At 34.1% G+C, this 21977-nt stretch overlaps 1 protein-coding gene across 1 annotated transcript; it reads left to right on the top strand.

The window, feature by feature from the left end:
• The first annotated feature begins 1006 nt into the window (after positions 1-1006).
• On the top strand, positions 1007-21241 carry LOC138334790 (translocation protein SEC63 homolog). Its single transcript, XM_069283522.1, has 19 exons — positions 1007-1202; positions 4306-4411; positions 4746-4860; positions 5348-5463; positions 5963-6024; positions 6286-6344; positions 7946-7996; positions 8223-8331; positions 10526-10620; positions 10824-10959; positions 13041-13130; positions 14779-14927; positions 15073-15220; positions 15453-15619; positions 15859-16020; positions 16664-16948; positions 17387-17485; positions 17706-17810; positions 18203-21241. Exons 1-19 carry the CDS (start codon positions 1076-1078, stop codon positions 18329-18331), a joined length of 2310 nt encoding a protein of 769 aa, XP_069139623.1. The 5' UTR covers positions 1007-1075; the 3' UTR covers positions 18332-21241.
• The last annotated feature ends 736 nt before the right edge of the window (positions 21242-21977 follow it).

The raw sequence follows: 21977 nt of genomic DNA, 5'->3' as shown, positions 1-21977 counted from the left end.
TATCATTCAAATATAAATACCTAGTTAGATATAGGGAAAGTAAAATACAAGATATTTAATAAAAAGCATTGTAACTGACTATGCCTTTTCTTCATATAAAATACCTAGTTAGCTTATAGATACCTATATAAAGTTTGGTGTCCGAAATTTGAACACCCATTACTAATATGAAAATTTCCTTATTTGGAACAGTCCAAAATAATCGATAAATACTTAAATATTGTTCGATTTTCATAACATTTGTAAAGTTCTGAATGGATTTTAGTAATTCAGAGCTTTCCTTAGTTATAAATTAATAAAAAAGTAGAAGTAGTAACTAGGGTAATCAGTTATATCCTAGAAACAAAAGTGCAAGTAGACAAGGCAACATGTTTATCAGCTAAAGCCTTTAAGGGTACTTACACATTGAGCCCAAAATCTGGGTATATATGATGAAAGTTACAATAGATATATATTATATTAACTAAACAAACTCAACAAACTTTTCATTTCAATGCATATACATTTGCTCACATGAATTTCATGATTATGTAACAATATACATGTTTTATATGAAAATCATACTTTTTTTAAACAAAATTTGGATAACTTACACACTAGCCCCATTCAACGAATTTGTTTTCTGTTTAAGGAGCAATAACACTTACTAGGCAAATAAAATGTGACGACCGAAAAACCCAACGAGTTTTGAACCCCGCGGCACCACAAGATAACCGGGAACTACTAAAATCTTAATATCTCCGGAACTGACCGGAACCACAAAAATCTACCTTAAAGTTATCGTTCCTTGCGGTAGTACTCCCGCTGAGATGTCTCATCATGTTTTCGCATTAAGAGATTTTTTTTCTAAACATAAGTTGTTATTATGCATTTCAACTCACTTTTATACGGATCAATGAACAATTATTTTGATAATATCATCAAAATATAAAATACCTAGTTAGCTTATAGTTCCTGTCAACTCGGTTCAACGCGTTATTATTCACACTTTAGTAGTGCCACTCAATACATCAAAGTTACTTCCGGTTATTGGAGAGGTGACGTTGTTCATTGAGGTACCGACTAGCGTTTCAGGATGGCGGGTATGCAATTTGAGTACGACGAAGAAGGAGGGACCTTTTTCTATTTTCTTTTATCATTCTGGAGTTTATGGCTAGTACCAACAACCGCCTACTACTTCTGGCCTTCCGATAAGAAAACTGGTAAGTAAATTTCTGACTGTCAATATGGAAAAATTTACAATGGGAATTCCCCCTGAATTTAGACAAATATGTATGGACACAGCAGTACCATGCTATCACCCAAGATTTTCTCGTGATTTTTTTGTTATTAAATACTGATACATATATACGATAATTTAAATATAGCCCGATGCCTCGTGTGTATGGCATGTAAATCTAGTTCAGTTGTTGTCATTGCTAATTGTTAAAAACTTGTGAGTTCATCATCCATATGTTTCTATAATTATTTAGAAAATTCTAGCAACACATATTTTGATTAATCAACATATAAAACAGAATGAGGATTAAAATTTGCCAACGCGTCCTTTAACATGATACTTTACTTTTTGGTAGCAGGTACATGAATAAGAATGAATCTGTTAAATCTATTTGAAATTAAATGAGAAAAATAACATAACTGCTATTTTCACTGGTAAGTTAGTGATACTATTTAGTATTAGGGCCTCTTTCTGTCATAAGGAGGCTATTTAAGCGTGTATTATGGTTTCATGATGTATAATGCGAAGATTATTTCATGTTGAGTTAAAACGTTGTTAAACTTATTATAGTTATGTTGGTAGAAGTACAGAGAAAATACATATTTATGTTGGTTGGCTGTTGATGAGTGCCCCAACCGACAAACAGAAATTGGTCTGTGTCCTGATCTCTGGCTAAAGAAACTACAGCTCTACCAGTCTTCTGACTGAGCTAAAGAAACCATATTGTCTACTGAGTAACGGAGACTGTTTTTAACACTATTTACAAGCCAATCCTTTTACACCATGATGGTCAGCTGTGATAAGTCGTTAAATATAAACAACAAAATACAAAAAAGCAGTGAACTTAGCATACTGCTGTGGCTATCTTTGAATTACTATAATGTTAATGTTAGAAGCTAAACAAAAAGTGAAACCAATATTTTTTTTTGTATCATATATATGGTATAATCATGTATATTTTAACATTAACTGTTTGATCTATGTTAACACATCCAATCAGTTTTTCTTCTATACCATGCAGCTGGTGGGTGATAATTGGGCCAAGCATAATATGTAAAGTTGTCATGGTAACAGTTTTCATTCTGTGTAATACTGCAAGATTGTGTTTCACGCCTATATGGCTATAGTGATTTAGGATGTTACGCCCAAGGTAAGTTAAGATGAGCACTATATTGACAATGAAAAATTAATGCAGACACTTTATATACATTGTATTTCAAATGTAGCCTCTGTAATCTTTTGTATTAATTCTTCTTTAATATCAGTTTGTCTTTTTCTACTCATTAATGGACGAGATACTGTAAAGGTTATTATTTTAGCATTATCAAATTTTAGCACAAATGTGAAAAAGTATGAATTATAATTAATTAGGGCAGATATATAAATTAGTGCAATTTGATGGTTCATGACCAAAAATACACTCCAAAGGTAGAGCAAAAAGTGCTAAAATAAAATAATCTCTAAAAGAAGTACATTTTCATTATTTACATTTTTTACATTATCATACTATTGAAAGCTATAAAGTTGTATTGCAATAATTGTTTTAATTTTCTTAATCTTTAGAAGTTACACCGGTAAACAGCTAATGTTATATTTTTCTTCCTTACTTTGATGTAACACCAAGTAATTCTTTAAGTTGATAACAATCAGTGATAGCTAGAGGGCTATCAACAGTACTGCTATATATGTATAATAGATTAATAGATCGAGGTACTGTGTATATCTGTCAATGACACTTGGTGGTGATGGTTCTGTAAGGAATTGCCTGTAGCTATCTATGTTATAGGAGGTCAAAGGTCACTTCCTGGTTTCCCATAAAACGTGGAACATTCAGATCTAAAGCAGTAAAATAGTGATTTAAGTTTTTTTTTTGTAAAAAAATTATTAAATTTAAAATCAATACACTGAGGTCAGCAGTAGGTCAAATCAAATCAACTTTATTAGCCAACCATCATCAGATGGTGCGCTATTCAAATAGCTTTTTGTCCGTGGAGATTTTGGTAGTGAAAGTTTGTTATCACTATTTCTCAGAAAGTCCTGAAGGGATCATTCTCTAATTTCATATGTAGGTTCCCCTAGGTCCGAAGTTGAGCATATTGTATTTTGGGACCAATCGGTCAACAAGGCTAGGCAGCCATCTTGGATATTGATAGTTTAATTTTGTTATCACTATTTCTCAAAAAGTCTGAAAGGGATCATTCTCAAATTTCCTATGTTGGTTCCCCTTGGGCCTTAGTTATATATTGCATTATGGGAACGATCAGTGAACAAGATGGCCGACAGGCCGCCATTTTGGATTATGATAATTAAAGTTTGTTACCGCTATTTGTCAGAAAGTGCTGAAGAGATCTGTCTCAAATTCACGTGCAGGTTCCCCTAGGGGTCTAGTAGTGCATTTTGTATTTTCAGACCGATCGGTGAACAATATGGCCAACAGGTAGCCATCTTGGGTTTTGATAATTGTTTGTTACTGCTATATATATCTCAGAAAGTACTGAAAGGGTCTTTCTCAAATTTCACATGTAGTATGTAGTAAAAGTTTGAAAAGTAGAGAAAAGATCCATCTTTCCATTGTCAGGCAAAGATCATTATTTGGTGGGCGCCAAGATCCCTCTGGGATCTCTTGTTATAATTGTTTTGAAACATAAATGTGTTATTAGGTATTTTGTAAATTTGGAGACTTAACACAAAGTCATTCTACTTTATCTACCTGGTATATTTATGTATCACAAAAACATATATTTTATGTGAATTTGTCCATGTATGGTGCTTAGTTAATATTATTTATAATGATAAATTATGTACTGTACCTTTTTATTGTACCTGTTACTGAAAACTCAATCATCCATCAGAATTTCACTGTAATTTTAATTACAGAATTACAAGAACCATTTCTTCTCTTTTACTTACTTTTAACGTAATATACCATGACAAAAACAATGTCTTTATTTCTGATTATAGAAAACAATTCTTATTTGGATGATGACACCACAATCTGATTATCAGAAAAATCAAGCACATATATAATTGATCTGTTTCTCTATCTTATTCTCATTTGATTTGATGTCTGATCTTTTGTTCAACAGAACCTGAAAAAGACAAGAGAAAAGGTTGTAACTGTGAAGCATGTCAGTTAAAGAAAAACCGACTGAAGGCCAACTCCAAGTGGGACCAGACCCGGAACACAGCTGTGTAAGTTTTATTGTGTAGCATAGTGATCAGGAGTCAAGGCAGATGTTTGTTGTAACTTTACATGTTATTATGCAAAACAAAAATGATTGTTTCATTTTCATTCAGGATTCAAGGGAGATGTTTGTGATAACTTTATATGTTACTATACAAAACAAAATGATAGTTTCATTTTCATTCAAGATTCAATTCAAATGAGATGTTTGTTATAACTTTATATGTTACTATACAAAACAAAAATGATAGTTTCATTTTCATTCAAGATTCAATTCAAGGGAGATGTTTGTTACTATGCAAAACAAAAGTGAATGATTGATTGTTTTAATTTCATTTACAGAAAATTTGGACTCATTATCAGCTGGGTAATTTTGATTGCTTTGGCATACAAAGTGTCAAAGATCCAAATGGACTATGTGGAATATGACCCATATGTAGAACTTGGTATAGATAGAGTAAGTACTCTTTGTAATGTCACTGATGCTTTTGTTAAATAGTGTTAGCAAGAAGTTAAGCTACCTCTGACGCCTCACTTTACAATCTGCTGTAAACCATATTATTTTTGTGGTAACTAATTTAAATTTGGTTCTTTTAGTACACACTACATTTTTACATCAATTTAATCTTTCAATTGCCGATTAATAGCAAAATTATTGCTACTAATTCTGTTTGAGTTTACAGCAATTTGTTGTTGGTGATTTCCCTCTTCAATTAATCCTGGTATTCAGGTACTTGAAGTTGAGTATAGCAATAATTTTGGTCCCAGACCAACAAGAAACATCAAATCAAACACACACAGTCTTGGAATTCAAGTGAAGAATGTTCAACTTGTTTCTATTTTCAGGGTCAATCGAACAACAGACTTTACACTAAAATGCTATTGTTACAATGTGTAATAATGTTTATATTATTACTTAACAAATAATCTGTTTTAATGTTTAGGGTGCATCAGATAAAGAAATTAAGAAAGCATATCGTGCTATGAGCTTGAAGTACCATCCTGACAAGGAGACTGGTGATCCTAAAAAGTTCATGAAAATAGCCAAAGCTTATGCAGCGTAAGTAACACTTTGATTTCTGTAAATATAGGCAAAGCAGTGAAAGTAATGTATGTATTATGTTTCTGCCAAGAAATCAAGGGACATAATATATTTTCCCCATCTATCTGTACCATTTTGATGTTTAGAGATGCAGTTACTTTATGTCTTTCACATATTTCTAGTTTCAGTGAAAATGGCCAAATGCTTAAACAGTCTAAGGAAAGCTTTGATTTTAATGATATGATGTTGCGCCGTAAAATTTTAATTCAATGTATTGGAAGGTTCGTGTGTCAGGCAAATCCACTAAATCTTGTATGTCTAGACATTACATGAATTATCTTGTTTTATGTTTAAATGAAATTGTTTATCGGTACTTGTTTAATGTTTCATAAAATATTGTTTTCTTTATGATTTAGTTTAAAAGCTGTCAAGATGCCTGAAGTGTTTTGTAGTTTTTAAAGTTCTTTTTCAGTACATGAATATTGAAAATGTAAAACTTTTGTTTCACAAATTACAGGTTGACAGATGAAGATACAAAGGAAAATTGGGAAAAACATGGAAACCCTGATGGACCTGGAGGTTTGTAGTCTGAACTTATTATCATCATACAAAGTCATTACATTGTGTTCTAAAGTTATTGTATTGTAAATTTGAAGCCGTTATGACATCACATGATTTAAAGATTTATTGCTCTTCTCTTAATAAAAATTGGATTATCAAGACATTTTGTCAGATTTAGTAATAAACCTTGATATACCTGGTGAAAATTAAAGACAATACTAATTATGATATAAATGTTGTACTATATTATTAAATCTAGTTTAACATTGTTTTTTATAGTGGTGAGGTTTGGTATTGCGTTGCCAAAATGGATTGTAGAGAGAGAGAATTCAATGTTGGTAAGTTCTTCTAAAATCTATTTGTGTATGAAGGAAAAAGAGACTGTCTGTGTCTTTAATATACATCCATGTAGGTATACATACATGCAATACCTCCCGGCGTGAGACAAAGCCTCCTGTATTTTAGAAGCCTTTTATTGTCTCCCGGGAAGAGAGTCTAAATTCCCGTATTCTGTAAACCCCTCCGTTTTATTTTCGCTGCCATATTTGTGTACATGCTAGGTTAATTTTAGCAGGAGAGTAACCACTCCCTGACCAACACCACAGTGGCCCTAATTATCAGCCTTGGGCTATTTCCACCTTGGCTTATTTGTGGTGTCACTTTCACTCACATCTGTGTATTACGTAAACTGAAGTCAAGCAGCCGATCGGCCGCCTAGAAAACAATCAGCTGGCCTTTCAATAAATTGTATGACTACAGCTAGTGAGCATTACTACAAAACAAATACTGCTTACAACTGTAAATGATTTACTCACGTTTTAAATGTTAAATAGGCCTATCTATATCTGATGGATGTCACAAACTTTGCAATCATAATGGCCGCCATTTTGGGTAATTGTAATAGAGGATCCGGATTTTATAGAATTTCCGGATTTCCTAATAACCACGTTTTTAAAAATGGAAAAGGTATTATTTTTTTTTTAGAATTTCTGTGTGAATTTATTTTAAGAAAAAATATATTAATAATGAAAAATTATCATTAGTTACTGAATTTAAATAAATCAAATTAAAAAGAAATTAACTTTGTTTTCTCTCTCAGATTAAATTACGTTCTGAATACTACTGTAACAATTCTCTGGGTTTTTTTTTTATTTTGCGCTTGTAAATTAAAGAACTTTATCTAAGTTAATTATCCGTTATTGTGAAGATATATTAAAAAGCCCAGTCTAATATTTTGAACACTAAAACTGCTCCAGAACTTGGTGTATATATAGGGATGTGACTACTTTTGCAAAACCACACATTCCTAAATATTTCAGTAAAATTCAATATGAATGCAGACTGTTTCAGCTACACTCTGACTGTATTCCAAAAAGCAAAGAAAGCAAATGCAATGTGAAAAATGATACCTAAATGATGCAAAATTGTTATAGAACATGAAGTTATGTGTTTGTGTTTATTTTGCAAAGAATTTCATCTTAAAAAAAAACAGATATTTAATTTATTCATATATGTCGCACGTATACCTCCCTTATTTGAGACCAAAATCTCTTAAAATGGTTATCAATCTCCCTTACCATCCCTAGAAAAATATGGCATGTATGGGTATAGTATGTTGTGTATGGATGGCAATAAACTGAAGAGTATATGTAACTGTTATTTCTCTTTTGATTAATTGAAAATGAAATTTTTGAAAACCTTTAGCGAGGAATCTGAACTTCATGTACAACTCCAAGTATGACTAAACAGTCATATTAGAAATATATTAGCAAAATGATATACCTGGTTTGTCAAATATATTCTCCATTCAAGTCTTTGGCCTCTTAATTTTTTAGATAATAAGGTAAGAATGTATTTAGATAATGAAATTGAATGGGGAAAATGGGTTGCTTCCAGACTATAACATTATATTTCATTGGCATCTGTATTTGTATTTCAGGTCTTGGCTGCATATGGTTTAATATTTATGATCATCCTACCTGTAGTTGTGGTAAGTTTTGAGATTTGACTTTCATGAAATATAATTTTTGTTTTGCAGTAACATTTTTGAAAGATTATTTTTTAAGACTCTTCACTGAAGATTTACACTTTTTCCTGTCTTTTGGTTGAGAAATTTGTCAAGAACAGAAACATGTTTTTTGAGACTGAAGACTCTTGAAGAAAGTTGAAATAAAATCAATTTGACAAGAAAGTTTAAATTGTACTTCTGTTTGCAGGGTATTTGGTGGTACCGCTCTATCAAGTTCAGCAAGGATCAGGTGTTACTCGACACAACCCGACTGTACTATTTCTTCTTCCAGAAGGCCCCCAATATGATGCTTAAACGTAAGACCATGCCTCGTAAATAGAACTAAATCAGAAAACAACATCAGAAAAGTTCCGATTTCTAACAAGTTCAATCAGTTTTGTCAAACTGCTTTCAAATAATCAAAGTGCCAATATGCTGTGAATGAAGGACTCAAACAAAGGAATAAAGAAATTGGTTTTTCATTTAAATATATAATTTAGTAAACTATACATAAGTGTGCAATGTTGAATTTCGGAGTTTTATAAAAAAAATAACGATATACCATATTTATTTTATGATATTTGAAGTTTTTCAAGAACAATAAGTTGAATAATTTATTATCCTGAAATAACTGTAATAAATTTCATTTCTAAATTATTTTTGAAATAACGATTTCAACACCAATGAAACCGTTCAGAATCTGTGTATCATTTTTTTTATAATTCTTTATTAATTGCTAAATTATCAATTTCATCAATGTCTCTTCAAAGGCAAAAAAATAATAAGTAAACATTTTCGTATCTTAATATCCTCTTACTGACAGTAACATTGAAGAATATTTTCGGAAAAATATAACATTAGAAATATTACCATTTCCGGATTTTTTAGAAAACGAACATGGGTTGCTTTGACGACTTTTGACTAATAAATCATGGCCAGATACTTTTGCCAAATAAAAGGTACATTATTTCATTACTATATCACTCTGATTTCTTTTAAATTCACAAGAACGCTAGCCGTTAACATCAAGAACACTTCATGTAATGTATCGGACTTTAGCAAGTCTTCGTAAGCCTAAGTTAACAGTAACTGGTTGGCGAGATATTATCGTGCAGAACATTTATCATGAGTTTTGCTTTGCCGACTTTTGACTTATAATAAAACATGGCCATATACGTTTGTCAAGTAAAGGGTACATTATTTGGTTACTTATAACAGTCAAATTTATTTTGAATTCATAAGAACGCTATCATCAAGAAAAACTTCATACAATACATCGGACTTTAGCAAGTCTTCATAAGGCTACCGCACATTACACGGCAATATAAGTTCATTTGTCACTTTAAGTTGCTCATACATAAATAGATCTATATTATCATTATATTTTGTAAGTTTATGTTGATAGATTGGTATTTTTTCCCTTTCAATATACCGCAGTTGTCGATAAACAAAAGACAGAACTCCAAGTGACAGATCAAGGGAGGAGGCACATACTCAAAACTATTAACTTTTACTGCGCAATAATATCTCAGATATAGTTCGTCAATACAACCAACACAAAAAACTTTATAAGCGTCATAAGAACTTTCTTTGCTGTTACCTTCCTAACGTTTGATTATCATAATCGATTATTTTCATGAATTACATGCGTTGTTTGTGTTCTCGGAGTAATACAAATATCATTGAGTCCCAACTGAACACTTAAAACACTCCATCCATGGTGTATACGTATGTACAAATTCTATGTCTGTGGTTTTGAATATTGGGGTTTTATTTTTTCATACCATCAAGTATTACGTGAAATGAACAAAACAACTTTTAATTTTTATCGCGGAGTGGTTTCATTGTTTTGATGTGCACAGGCTCGCCGAGCGTACCTAAGAATGCTGTTTCACTGCATCAAAAAACAAATCATTTCTGAAGCAGGTAACATAATGCCATGCACAAGTAATAGAATGTTCTGGTAATTATTGGGACATTTACCTTTATAAAAAGTTACCACAGTAACAGTTACGGTTAACTAACTTTCTTTGGCAACTATTATTTTTACGATTTCTTCGTGAAGGCAAGTTTGTGAAGATTAACATTCACAAATTTAAAATTTGAATGAAATTTTCAATCAATATAAATGATATTGATTTCCAAGAATAAACAAGTAAATTGCACGCAAAAGAAAGGTGGTTTATAGTATTTAAATTATTGCTTGTGAAAGACTTAGAGATCTTAAGTCTTGGAAGTCTTTGTCATGACTCGTCTGAAAACAGCATAAAAAGCCAGGTCTGTCTTCATTACATGAGCAAACTACTATGGCCCAAATGGTCTTGCAATATAAATGAAAACATATCTACCAGTAGTTTTAACTCCTTCACCCCTGAATTTCATAATGGGCTGGTCTAGTCTTTGATTTAGAAGAGCTTAAGTATGTCTTCAGGGGTGAATGAGTTAAAGGAATCTACTTTAGTTAAACAGTACCATTGATTTATTATGCTTTATCTGAAATTATCTCCACAGGATGTGTTATGGTATTAGGAGCATCTTTTGAATTTGACAAATTTCACAATAAGGAGGTGATAGAACATCCAAGTGACAATGAAGAGGTACCTCAGGTAAGTGTACTAGAATTCCCCAAGGTATATACATCAGAATATCAGTACACTGTAATTAACAACGTTGCAAAACCTAAGACTTTCAGACCAGCATTCTTAGAATAGAAAGATTTCGAGAGTTGCTGTAAAATTAAGCTCTAAAAATGTGCATCAAAATGAAACCATCTTTTTTAATGTGTCGTTATCATAAATTCTCATTACAGCTTATCAAAAGATTACCACACCTTGATGAGAAGAATAAGGAGAAACCTCTGTGTTTTCCATACAGTGTCAAAGCAAGGGCTCTTCTGCATGCCCACTTCAACCGTCTCGACCTGCAGTCTTCTACTCTAGAGCAAGGTTAGCCCCACCTGTTCGTTGTTCTATCTAGTATCTTGTAGTTGTGCTTCTGTCTCTCTGGTTGATACTGCTTAAATTGAAATTGAAATCCTTTAAAACTCAAAATCATGTGAGAGGGTAAGATCCTGAACGTGTAGAGTAATGTTATATAAATCATTGTGAAATTCTAAAGTAATTTTTAGCTCACCTGGCCCGAAGGGCCGGTGAGCTTTTGCCATGGCGCGGCGTCCATCGTCCGTCGTCCGTCGTCCGTCCGTCAACATTTTTTTTAAATCGCTACTTGTCCTAGAGTTCTGCATGGATTGCAACCAAATTTGGCCAGAAACTTCCTTAGGGGAAGGGGATCAGATTTTGCATAAATGGTGACCCTGACCCCCCTGGGACAGGAGGGGCGGGTCCCAATAGGGGTAATAGAGGTAAATCCTATAAATCGCTACTTGTCCTAGAGTTCTGCATGGATTGCAACCAAATTTGGCCAGAAACTTCCTTAGGGGAAGGGGATCAGATTTTGCATAAATGGTGACCCTGACCCTCATGGGGCAGGAGGGGCGGGGCCCAATAGGGGTAATAGAGGTAAATCCTATAAATCGCTACTTGTCCTAGAGTTCTGCATGGATTGCAACCAAATTTGGCCAGAAACTTCCTTAGGGGAAGGGGATCAGATTTTGCATAAATGGTGACCCTGACCCCCCTGGGGCAGGAGGGGCGGGGCCCAATAGGGGTAATAGAGGTAAATCCTATAAATCGCTACTTGTCCTAGAGTTCTGCATGGATTGCAACCAAATTTGGCCAGAGACTTCCTAAGGGGAAGAGGATAAGATTTTGCATAAATGGTGACCCTGACCCCCCTGGGGCAGGAGGGGCGGGGCCCAATAGGGGTAATAGAGGTAAATCCTATAAATCGCTACTTGTCCTAGAGTTCTGCATGGATTGCAACCAACTTTGGCCAGAAACTTCCTTAGGGGAAGGGGATCAGATTTTGCTTAAATGGTGACCCTGACCCCCATGGGGCAGGAGGGGCGGGGCCCAATAGGGGTAATAGAGGTAAATCATATAAATAGCTACTTGTCCTAGAGTTCTGCATGGATTGCAACCAAATTTGGCCAGAAACTTCCTTAGGGGAATGGGATCAGATTTTGCATAAATGGTGACCCTGACCCTCATGGGGCAGGAGGGGCGGGGCCCAATAGGGGTAATAGAGGTAAATCCTATAAATCGCTACTTGTCCTAGAGTTCTGCATGGATTGCAACCCAATTTGGCCAGAAACTTCCTTATGGGAAGGGGATCAGATTTTGCATAAATGGTGACCCTGACCCCCCTGGGGCAGGAGGGGCGGGGCCCAATAGGGGTAAAAGAGGCAAGTCCTATAAATCGCTACTTGTCCTAGAGTTCTGCATGGATTGCAACCAAATTTGGCTAGAAACATCCTTTGGGGAAGGGGAACAGAACTTGTATATAAATTTTGCTCTGACCCCACGGGGGTAGGAGGGGCGGGCCCAATAGGGGAAATAGAGGTAAATCCTATAAATTGCTACCTGTCCTACAGTTCTGCATTGATTGTAACCAAATTTGGCCACAAACATTCTTTGGGGAAGGGAAACAAAACTTGTATAGATTTTGGCTCTGACCCCCCCTGGGGGCAGGAGGGGCAGGGCCCAATTGGGGAAATAGAGGTAAATCCTAAAAATCACTACTTGTCCTAGAGTTCTGCATGGATTGTAACCAAATTTGGCCAGAAACATCCTTGGGGTTAACAGAATTCATATAGATTTTGGCTTTGACCCCCTGGAGCAGAAAGAGTGGGGCCCAATAGGGGAATTAGAGGTAAATATTCAAATTCCTTCAGAAAAGAAACAATGAACTTGTATTGAGAACATTACTTGGCATTACAAACCAGGTGAGCGATACAGGCCCTCTGGGCCTCTTGTTGATATCATGTGTAACATTAAAGCCTGTCAGTCCGGACAAAAAGTGTGTATCTAAAGATGATTAGATTTATAAATATGGGTCATGATTTTGGATCTGATAGGATTGAGTTGTACATGTGTACTGTTTAACAGTATAATTTGTTGATTTCCAGATAAACAATTTGTAATCGGCAAATGTCCCTGTCTCATCAATGAGATGATTAACATCACAGCTCAACTTGTGGCTGGGGCAGCTCGTAATGGTAAGAATATTCTTACATTGTAGGGAAATGCTAAACGATGTATAATGTAGTAGATCTAGCTTTTGAATATTTCTTTTGAATGAATGTAATTCATAATTATTATTGATAAAGCAGACAGTATTTTAAAAGTTGAAAAATCTTGCATTCAATCATTGAGTATTAGACAGAAAGGTTAATTAACCCTTTACCACATGTAAGCGCCTTTGGACGCCTTTACCCCTTGCCCCATGTAAGCGACTTTGGACACACCTGCACCATCTCAATGAAGCGCCTCTGGACGCCCGTACACGATCTCAATGCAAGCGACTCTGGACGCCATTTTGACCATCAATGTTTTGCTAGCTTCGTATGAGGTGATAAAAGCTCCACCTGTGTTCAGACTTTACAATCTAATTATAGACGTGACCAAATTTCTAACCAATCAAAAATCGGCACAGTGTAACTATATAAAACTCTGAATAAATTAACCGAGAAAATCACACATGTTTTCACTGCTTCACTCATGTTACTGGGGACGCCATCATGGCTTCTGTTGTTGATATCACGGCAGATATTTGTAATTATAAGTACAATGTCATGATATTTAAATATCACAGACCTAAAAGCCTATAATCTGACAATGATTTAGACGATGTTTTATTCAATTTGACCGATCGAAAACCTGACGGTCATGAATAACGGCGAGGTTCTGTGCTATCGCCATTACCTGACGCCGTGTTGGAATGGACTGGCGAGTTTACAGCCGTGAGTGTTGATAATTTTGTTAGAAACTTGTTGTCAAAACTTCAATAAACCTTTAATATACTTCATTTAAAGTTGATAGGTTATTTTCGTGCATTTTTCAACGGCAAATAATGTACAAACATCCCACAACAAACACACTACTCGGAACGATAGAAAGTGAAAGTAGCGGTGAACGGGTCGTGAACCGGCATGGACAAAGCAGAAATAACAGTGTTTTTCAGAGCAAATATATTGACTGAGCCATGATACAGATAAATATTAGTTTGTTTACGATATTTCAAGTAATTTGTGCAAATTTTTTTCTAAAAGTTATAAAAAATCGGCAATATTTTGAGTATTTCCGACAGAGAAAATCAACCATTTTCTGACCTGTAAATGTTTTTAATAATTTTTGAAGTCCTCATATCGAATAATATTTGGAAATGATAGCATCACTGTGTAGTTTGATTCATTTTGAAGCAACTTTATTACCAAAACATTTCTCAAAAATAAACATGAAAGTAAATAAATCCAACTTTAAAAACGTATTATCAATCCAGACTGAAAACTTCAAAAAGTGCCATTGAGATGGTGCATACACTTGACAGATGTTGCAACAATGTTCGTGTTGAACATTGTATACTTTCCTCATGGAAGCCTGGTGATGCAGTCTACTAGTTTGCATGTGAAAAAGGGTTAACTATTAAAATTCTTATTGTGCTAACTGCAGTTGTTGTATGCTTGTTTTTTTCGCTAGTACTTTTGAGCACCAAGTACATATTTTCCTATCTTTAATAATTTTATTATGTCATAAAATTTGTGTATGCAATGAAATTATTGGTAAATTAAGTATACCTTCAGTTGTATATGGAGATTTTGTGTACAAGATGTGAATTGTTTATACGTTTGATGATTTGTTTGCCAGCTGTGGCACACATGCCTCGTCTGGAGACTGTGGAGAACTGTATGAAGGTATCCCAGATGGTGATTCAGGGTCTAAATGAGAGGTCAAGTCCTCTTCTACAGCTCCCTCACATAGGCCAGGACATGCTGAAACATTTCAACACTAAAAAGGTGAGCTTTATATAATCCGGTATTAAAGAGACACAGTACATGTTCTGATGGCTGGCCTTATTGATACAAAATACAAAAACACTCTTTAGATCCATTCATAAAATTATATAAAGAAGACATTCAAATATGTACATTTTTGTCACAGAGACATATCCAAAGGATTACTGATCTGATAGCGATGAAAGAGGAGGACCGAAGATTGTTATTCCGTAACCTTGGTAATGAAGAATATAGAGATATCATCAATGTGTGTGCGTCTATGCCTTACGTCACAATGGAGGTCAGATCAGAGGGTAGGTATAGAAATATCCCAAATTGTGCACATCAAAACAGGAGTGTATTCTTTATACACCATGGATACCATCACTTGTTTTGTGTATTTATACAGGAATCATGGTTAAAGGTCTAGTAATAGGTACAAGTGTTGTACTATAGAAGTAGTGAATCAGGTTTAACAGAAAATGACTTTATACAGAAAAACCTGGAGGAAATGGTATTTAAACATGCTTTCATTCCAAATTCCAGTTCTAGATGATGAGGATTCAACAATTACAGCTGGCTCTATCGTCACGGTAACAGTAGTGCTCAACCGAGAGAACATGGAGGTTTTGTTTGAGAGAGATGGCATTGAGTTCTCACACATGGATCAGGAAGCAGCAGATGACAATACAAAAACTGAAGAGACAGAATTGGTGAGGAATAGAATTTTTACATAAAAAATGAAAATGTGAGGTCATTAAGATATACATTTATTTTTCCTGTTAGAACAGTACAGATAGAATAATTAGTTTATAATTGATAAAGACAATCTAAACTATGAATAGATAGCCATAGACAAAGTGTGTCTTGTTTATAATAAGTCACATTAATTTGTCACAATCTCTGTCTGTTCTAAACTGTCACATAATACATAGTATTTTACCTATAACAGGAGCCTGTAGATTCTCTCAAAAATCAACAGCAAACTCAGCAGCCACAAAAAACAGCAGCGAAAAAACAGCAGAAAAATAAAAAGGTTGTAAAGAAGAAAAAGGCCCCTAAACAAGCTTACAACTGGAAGGCTGCTGCTGCTGAGAAGGAATCAAATAAACAGGTATGTTAATCATTCATAAGTAGGTATTTTGTAACAATGTCAGTCATTGAATAGTTGCAATAGATTGTTACTGGCTAGTGATCAATTCTCGCCATTTCATGTGTATACATGGTTACACACGAATTTTCATAAATAAAGTCATAATCTGATAGAAGACGCTACCGTGCAGGTTTTCAAAAACTATTGCTTGCAAATTCATGTGTAATTATACAAATACACTTGCGATGGTGAGAATTGGTATTTGGCGAAAATTGGTCGCTGACCAGTAGTCATTGCTTCTTGTAACAATGTCAGTCATTGGTCAATTGTCTTACCCAGTATATTTCTTGTAACAATTTCAGCAATTGGTTAATTGGCAAACCCAGTATATTTCTTGTAACAATGTCAGCTATTGTTTTACGGTATACTATCATCTGTTTTGGCTTCTTTCCAATGTGTTTGTGTGAGCAATTGTATTATTTAAATATCAATGTATTATCAGCATCAGCCAATGGATTGTAAGAGTATTCAGTAATATCCCACTGCTGTCCATATATCACTCCAATCTGTTATTTGAGTTCAAAAGAAATGCATATGATTCAGAGGAGAAATAATTTTGATAGTGACAAAACATAGAATTCAATAGATCAATCTACTCCCATAGAACTCTACGGCTGTGGCGACAGTTGGTGGAACAGAAACAGATGTACATAAAAAAGAGGAAGATAACGACAATAGCGAGGCAGAATCTGACGAGGGAGGAAATGATTCAGAAGAGGAGAACACCAAAATTGTTGATAAAGTCAATGACCAAGACAAGAATGGTGCAGTAGGTGAGGAGGATGATGATGAGCAATGGAAAAAATATCAGGAAGAAGCCAAAATGGAAACAACACTAGATACAAAAATCAAAGAAAGCCACCCAGTCCACTGTCCTTACTTTTCTGATGTAAGTACGGTTAATGTAGTTTATAAAGAATTCCTCTTCTCAGCTGTTTCAAACTTTAAATTTATTGAGGAATCATTTTCTCTGCTGTTTAATGGTAGTAGCACTTTATTGAGAATTATATTTCTATGATACTAAAAAGACTAATTAGTATACCTGAGAAAAGAAGTTATTATTGGATTGTATTCTCTGCTTTTACTTCAGTACCAGAATGATTCTGTTACTATCACATACTCAGCAGTTATTGCTAAAAGCATTATTAAGGAAAATGTCTGCTCTTTAGTTTAATATCATTTAGAAAATAGTATTCAGGTAACTTGTTGAATTGGTTTGCTACAGATCATTATTATTGGTAAAATTGATAAAATTGGAAGAAATAAAGTGTGTTATAAGTCTCTTAGTTTAGAGTAGAAGACAATATTTTTGCCCTTTTTATGACAGGAAAGACAAGAAGGTTGGTGGCTCTATGTTGGGGACAAGAAGAGTCATATGTTGATAACAGCACCTGTACAAATCCAAACACTAAAAGAAAAGGAAGAGGTAGGTATTAAAGAACTGACAAACTGTGGTTTTATTGAATCTCATTATAAGCCACCTTTTCTTCAGTAACACCTTTCGGGAATGTACACAATCAAGACATTAAAATTGTAAGAGAAGGGTTTTATTCTCAAGAATGTGACAAAGGGAAATAACTGTGTTGACTATAGCTATTAATTAGTACATGTAATACATAATATTCCGATTCTTTGTATGATTACAGATCCAGTTAAAGTTCTCAGCTCCTGTAAAGCCTGGTGTCTACACATACTTTGTTATCCTACGATCAGACTCGTATCTAGATTTTGATCAACAGCAAAAAATACGGGTAAGTTTCATACATAATTGTATTTGACTTTAACTTTGCTGTTTTGACTGTCTATCAGTTGTCCTCTGACTAAGCAGAAACATAAGTCTACGACTGGTGTTCTTTGGTCGTCCTTTAGTTTTGTTGTTCTCTGGTCATCCTCTGGTTTAGTTGGCATATTGTCGTCCTCTGGTTTTGTTGTTCTTTGGTCGCCCTCTGGTTGTTTCCTGGTTATCCTGTACCCTGTTTGTCCAATTTTCCCTCGATTTGTCGTATTTTCCCTCTATTTGTCCTAATTTCCCTCTATTTGTCCTATTTTCCCTCGATTTGTCCCCCGATTTCCTGTGAATCAAATATAAACAACACTTATATCTTGATTTACTGAAATTAAGACCATGATTTTTGTGTTGTAGCTGGACGTGAAGGAAGCCAAGTTAGTGAAGGATCATCCACAATGGGACATTTCTGATGATGAGGAGGATAAGGATAAAGATGATGATAGTGATTCCGATTACTCAACTGACATGTCTGATTCAGAGTGAATTACGACATCAGTAAACTAAGTATTTATCGACTTAATGGACATGTCTGATTCAGAGTGAATTACGACATCAGTAAACTAAGTATTTATCGACTTAATGGACATGTCTGATTCAGAGTGAACTATGACATTAGTAAACTTAGGATTCATCAACTTAACAGACAAGTCTGATTCAGAGTGAACTACGATATTAGTAAACTAAGGATAGATTGACTTAACGGACATGTCTGATTCAGAGAGAATTACAACATTAGTAAACTAAGGATTCATCAACTTAACAGACATGTCTGAATCAGTGAACTACAACATTAGTAAATTAAGGATTGATTGACTTAACGGACATGTCTGATTCAGAGTGAACTACAACATTAGTAAACTAAGGATTCATCAACTTAACAGACATGTCTGAATCAGTGAACTACAACATTAGTAAATTAAGGATTGATTGACTTAACAGACATGTCTGATTCAGAGTGAACTACAACATCAGTAAACTAAGGATTGATTGACTTAACGGACATGTCTGATTCAGAGTGAGATTCAACATTAGTAAACTAAGGATTCATTGACTCAACAGATATGTCTGATTCTGAGGGAGATACAAGATCAGGAAACTAAGAATTCATGAACTTTCCTTTTTGTTTTATTAGGAATTATTAATTTTTACATTGGTTTGGATTTTTAATATTTGAAATGGATATAATTTCTTGTATAAATATAAATGACACAGACTGGTATACACGACAGGTGACAGTCATTTTAGGTTTACAGTATACTTCACCCTTAAAGCTCAAAGAATGGGAAGGACCTAAGATCATTATTGGGGGTGGGGGTCTTATCAACTTTCTTTTATTACATTCCAAACTAATCATTTAGCTTGACCACCAGATGTTGGTTAAAATATAGGGGACAACAAGGTTTCTGATATCAATGTTTCAGCATGTTTTTTTTTTTTATGTTTGGCAAAAGATCTAAAAGGTCCAAAATTACCACATTCATGTCTGAAAGGTTTGTAAAATAACCACATACATGTCTGAAATGTTTGCAAAATTACCACATACTTGTCTGAAAGGTTTGCAATAGAGCGTGTGGAATGAGTAGCTCTTCTGGTAATTCTGTAGGGATTATATTGGAAGGAATCTGCCATGTGTCTGGAATACATGTAGTGTATGCTGTAGCTATGTCAAAATGAGACTGAAAGATGGACTAGTGATTTAAACTTGTGATAGATATAGTTGGAGAAGTATGAAAGGAATATGTCTATACGTATTAATTGTCTATTTGATATTACTGCCATATTTCTTAAGATTCAAATGTATATTTATTTTTCACAAGATTTTATTTTGAAAAAAACATAATAATTGTAATTTGGTTAAAAACAATTATTGTACATATATGACTATCTGTGTTTTGCATAATTTTCATAAGGGCCAATCCAGCTTGTATCATGTTTATTATACGGTAGATACCTTGAGTTAAGTTATTTTGCAGGTATGATTTGATCTTCAAATACATATAACACTATGCATATACATATCTGGATTTTTTGTAAAAGAATCTGTCTAGTCAGCTACTGTGGTAGTCAAGTTATACAGATCAGAGTTTTGTTTTTCATCAATCTGAAAGGAGATTCAATGATATGACATATGAGATCATCAACTGATCAAAGACTATGCTTCGCCAATGTGTTTGTTCTCCCCTTAATTGTATACATATTTATATTAATACCATTGGGTTTTTATATAGAATCCCAAACTTTGGTCAAAATATTATGTATGCAAGTGTTGACATGCATATGAACTCGAGGAGTGATACAATGAACATGAATAAACTGGACACGCATTTCTTTCAAGGGATATTTCATCATTAAATTTTTCATTTTTTGTCAAATTATGAATGCTTGCTAAGGACTTCATACAGGGTTTGTGTTCAGATCATAGGACCTCATTATAAACAAATCATGTGCATGTGATGTTTTTGTGATAAAGGTTTTAAAATGGGGAACTCAGCAAATAATATACTTGTAATTCAATTCATTTTATACTGTACTGTAAACCAACTTATTTCTGCGACAAAATTAATTTCGTGTTTAAAACACTATAATTTACTTGTAGTAGAATCTTTTTCACGAATTCTAATTGCTGGTGAAATATGGGAACTTTGATCACACAAATATAAGTTGATTTACTGTAATATGGAATTGTTTGGTTCATAATCAATTATTAGTATGTGCAAATGAAACTAGTCCGCTAAACCTGCCTATATTATTAGGCTTTTTTTTTTTTTTTTTTTTTTTTTTGCCTAATATATAGTCAGCTCGCAGTACCTCTTAAAAACGTGAAATTGTAGGACAGATTTGGCCTACGCTACATCAGCGATATATTTCTAATATATCGTCCATGCAATGCCGGGAAAACGTACACATACCTATTCATTTGGATCTTATGTACTCCACAGCCCCCATGTTACATCCCATTTATGAAATTAAACAACTTTGCACAATAAAATACTTCCGAGACCCTTCTATTACACACATTTGTAATGACCGCCGATTTTACGTTTTTAAGAGGTACGGCGAGCTGACTATATATTAGGCAAAAAAAATAATAAAAAAAGCCTAATAATATAGGCAGGTTTAGCGGACTAAAATGAAACGTGCTTGCAAGGTGCTGATCTGAATTTGTGCAAGTGGAGAGAGAAAGCTTGTCTGAATGTTTGAAGCAGAAACAGGATGAGACTTAAATTCTGCTGAAAATTTATTTAAAATTTATGTTTTATCAAGGTTAATGATAAAGGAAAAGTAATTATGTGAACAAATGAAACATGATCAGTTTTGTAAATATTTTCAATATTATGTAAACAAGAAAATAAATATTATATTTGAATTGTGTGAATAAAATTTTGAATCTTTTTTTTTTAGATTTGTTATCACCTTTTCTCATCAAAAGAAGCTTTGATTTTTCATATAATTCAAATTCAGGCAAACCAATCAGACTAAATTTTCTTCTTGTGTCAAAATTTCTTTCAAAAATCATTTGGAAAGGTCAACAAGACTTGATTTCCTTTGAAAGATCAAAACGGTAAGTGATTGGGTGCAGTTGGCTTTAGTCATGTCAAAAAGGTCAATCAGGGTTAAGGTCACTGGTTTGTCCTTCAAAAGATTGTGTATATTAGTGATCAGAGGCATGTTTTATATGTCAAGGTCAGTGGTTGGGTAGAATGCCTGAATATAGAATGTCTAATGTTAGCTTAACTATTAGATCAAAATATCAGTGACCCACTTACTGGGGAAAAAACATGTGCCCAATGGACCTGCTACTGATACTGGTGCTTTCTACATGCTCTATGTTTTGAGTACCCCGGTAAAACTTAAAAACTGATGATAAAAACTGTGTGATAAAAGCTTTCGTGTGGAATTCCAGGTCATTCATTTGAACGGATAAAGTTCTTCACCGAAACAAGCCACAGGCTTAATTGGCCCCTAGATTTTGATCATTGACCTTAAATTTGAAGAACTTTATATCCCCTCATCCAAGCATGCTACTGGTATTGTCTCTTGAACTTCTCAAGACTACCATATAGTCATCATGCTTTGTCTGCTGTTGTGTGCCGACTGTAAACTTTCCATTCAAACAACTCAATAACAG

The sequence above is a fragment of the Argopecten irradians genome, chromosome 1 (assembly GCF_041381155.1).
Source record: "Argopecten irradians isolate NY chromosome 1, Ai_NY, whole genome shotgun sequence".
NCBI lineage: Eukaryota > Metazoa > Mollusca > Bivalvia > Pectinida > Pectinidae > Argopecten > Argopecten irradians.
Note: the sequence above shows the minus strand (reverse complement) of the source record. Positions and strands in the feature narration are given on the sequence as shown.

What these genes read in the sequence shown, in the direction of transcription:
- LOC138334790 (XM_069283522.1), top strand. Translation starts at nt 1,076, where the DNA reads ATGGCGGGTATGCAATTTGAGTACGACGAAGAAGGAGGGACCTTTTTC. An exon ending in AAACCCTGATGGACCTGGAG is followed by an intron (nt 6,025 to 6,285) that starts GTTTGTAGTCTG and finishes TGTTTTTTATAG; the next exon opens with TGGTGAGGTTTGGTATTGCG. An exon ending in TCATCCTACCTGTAGTTGTG is followed by an intron (nt 7,997 to 8,222) that starts GTAAGTTTTGAG and finishes TTCTGTTTGCAG; the next exon opens with GGTATTTGGTGGTACCGCTC.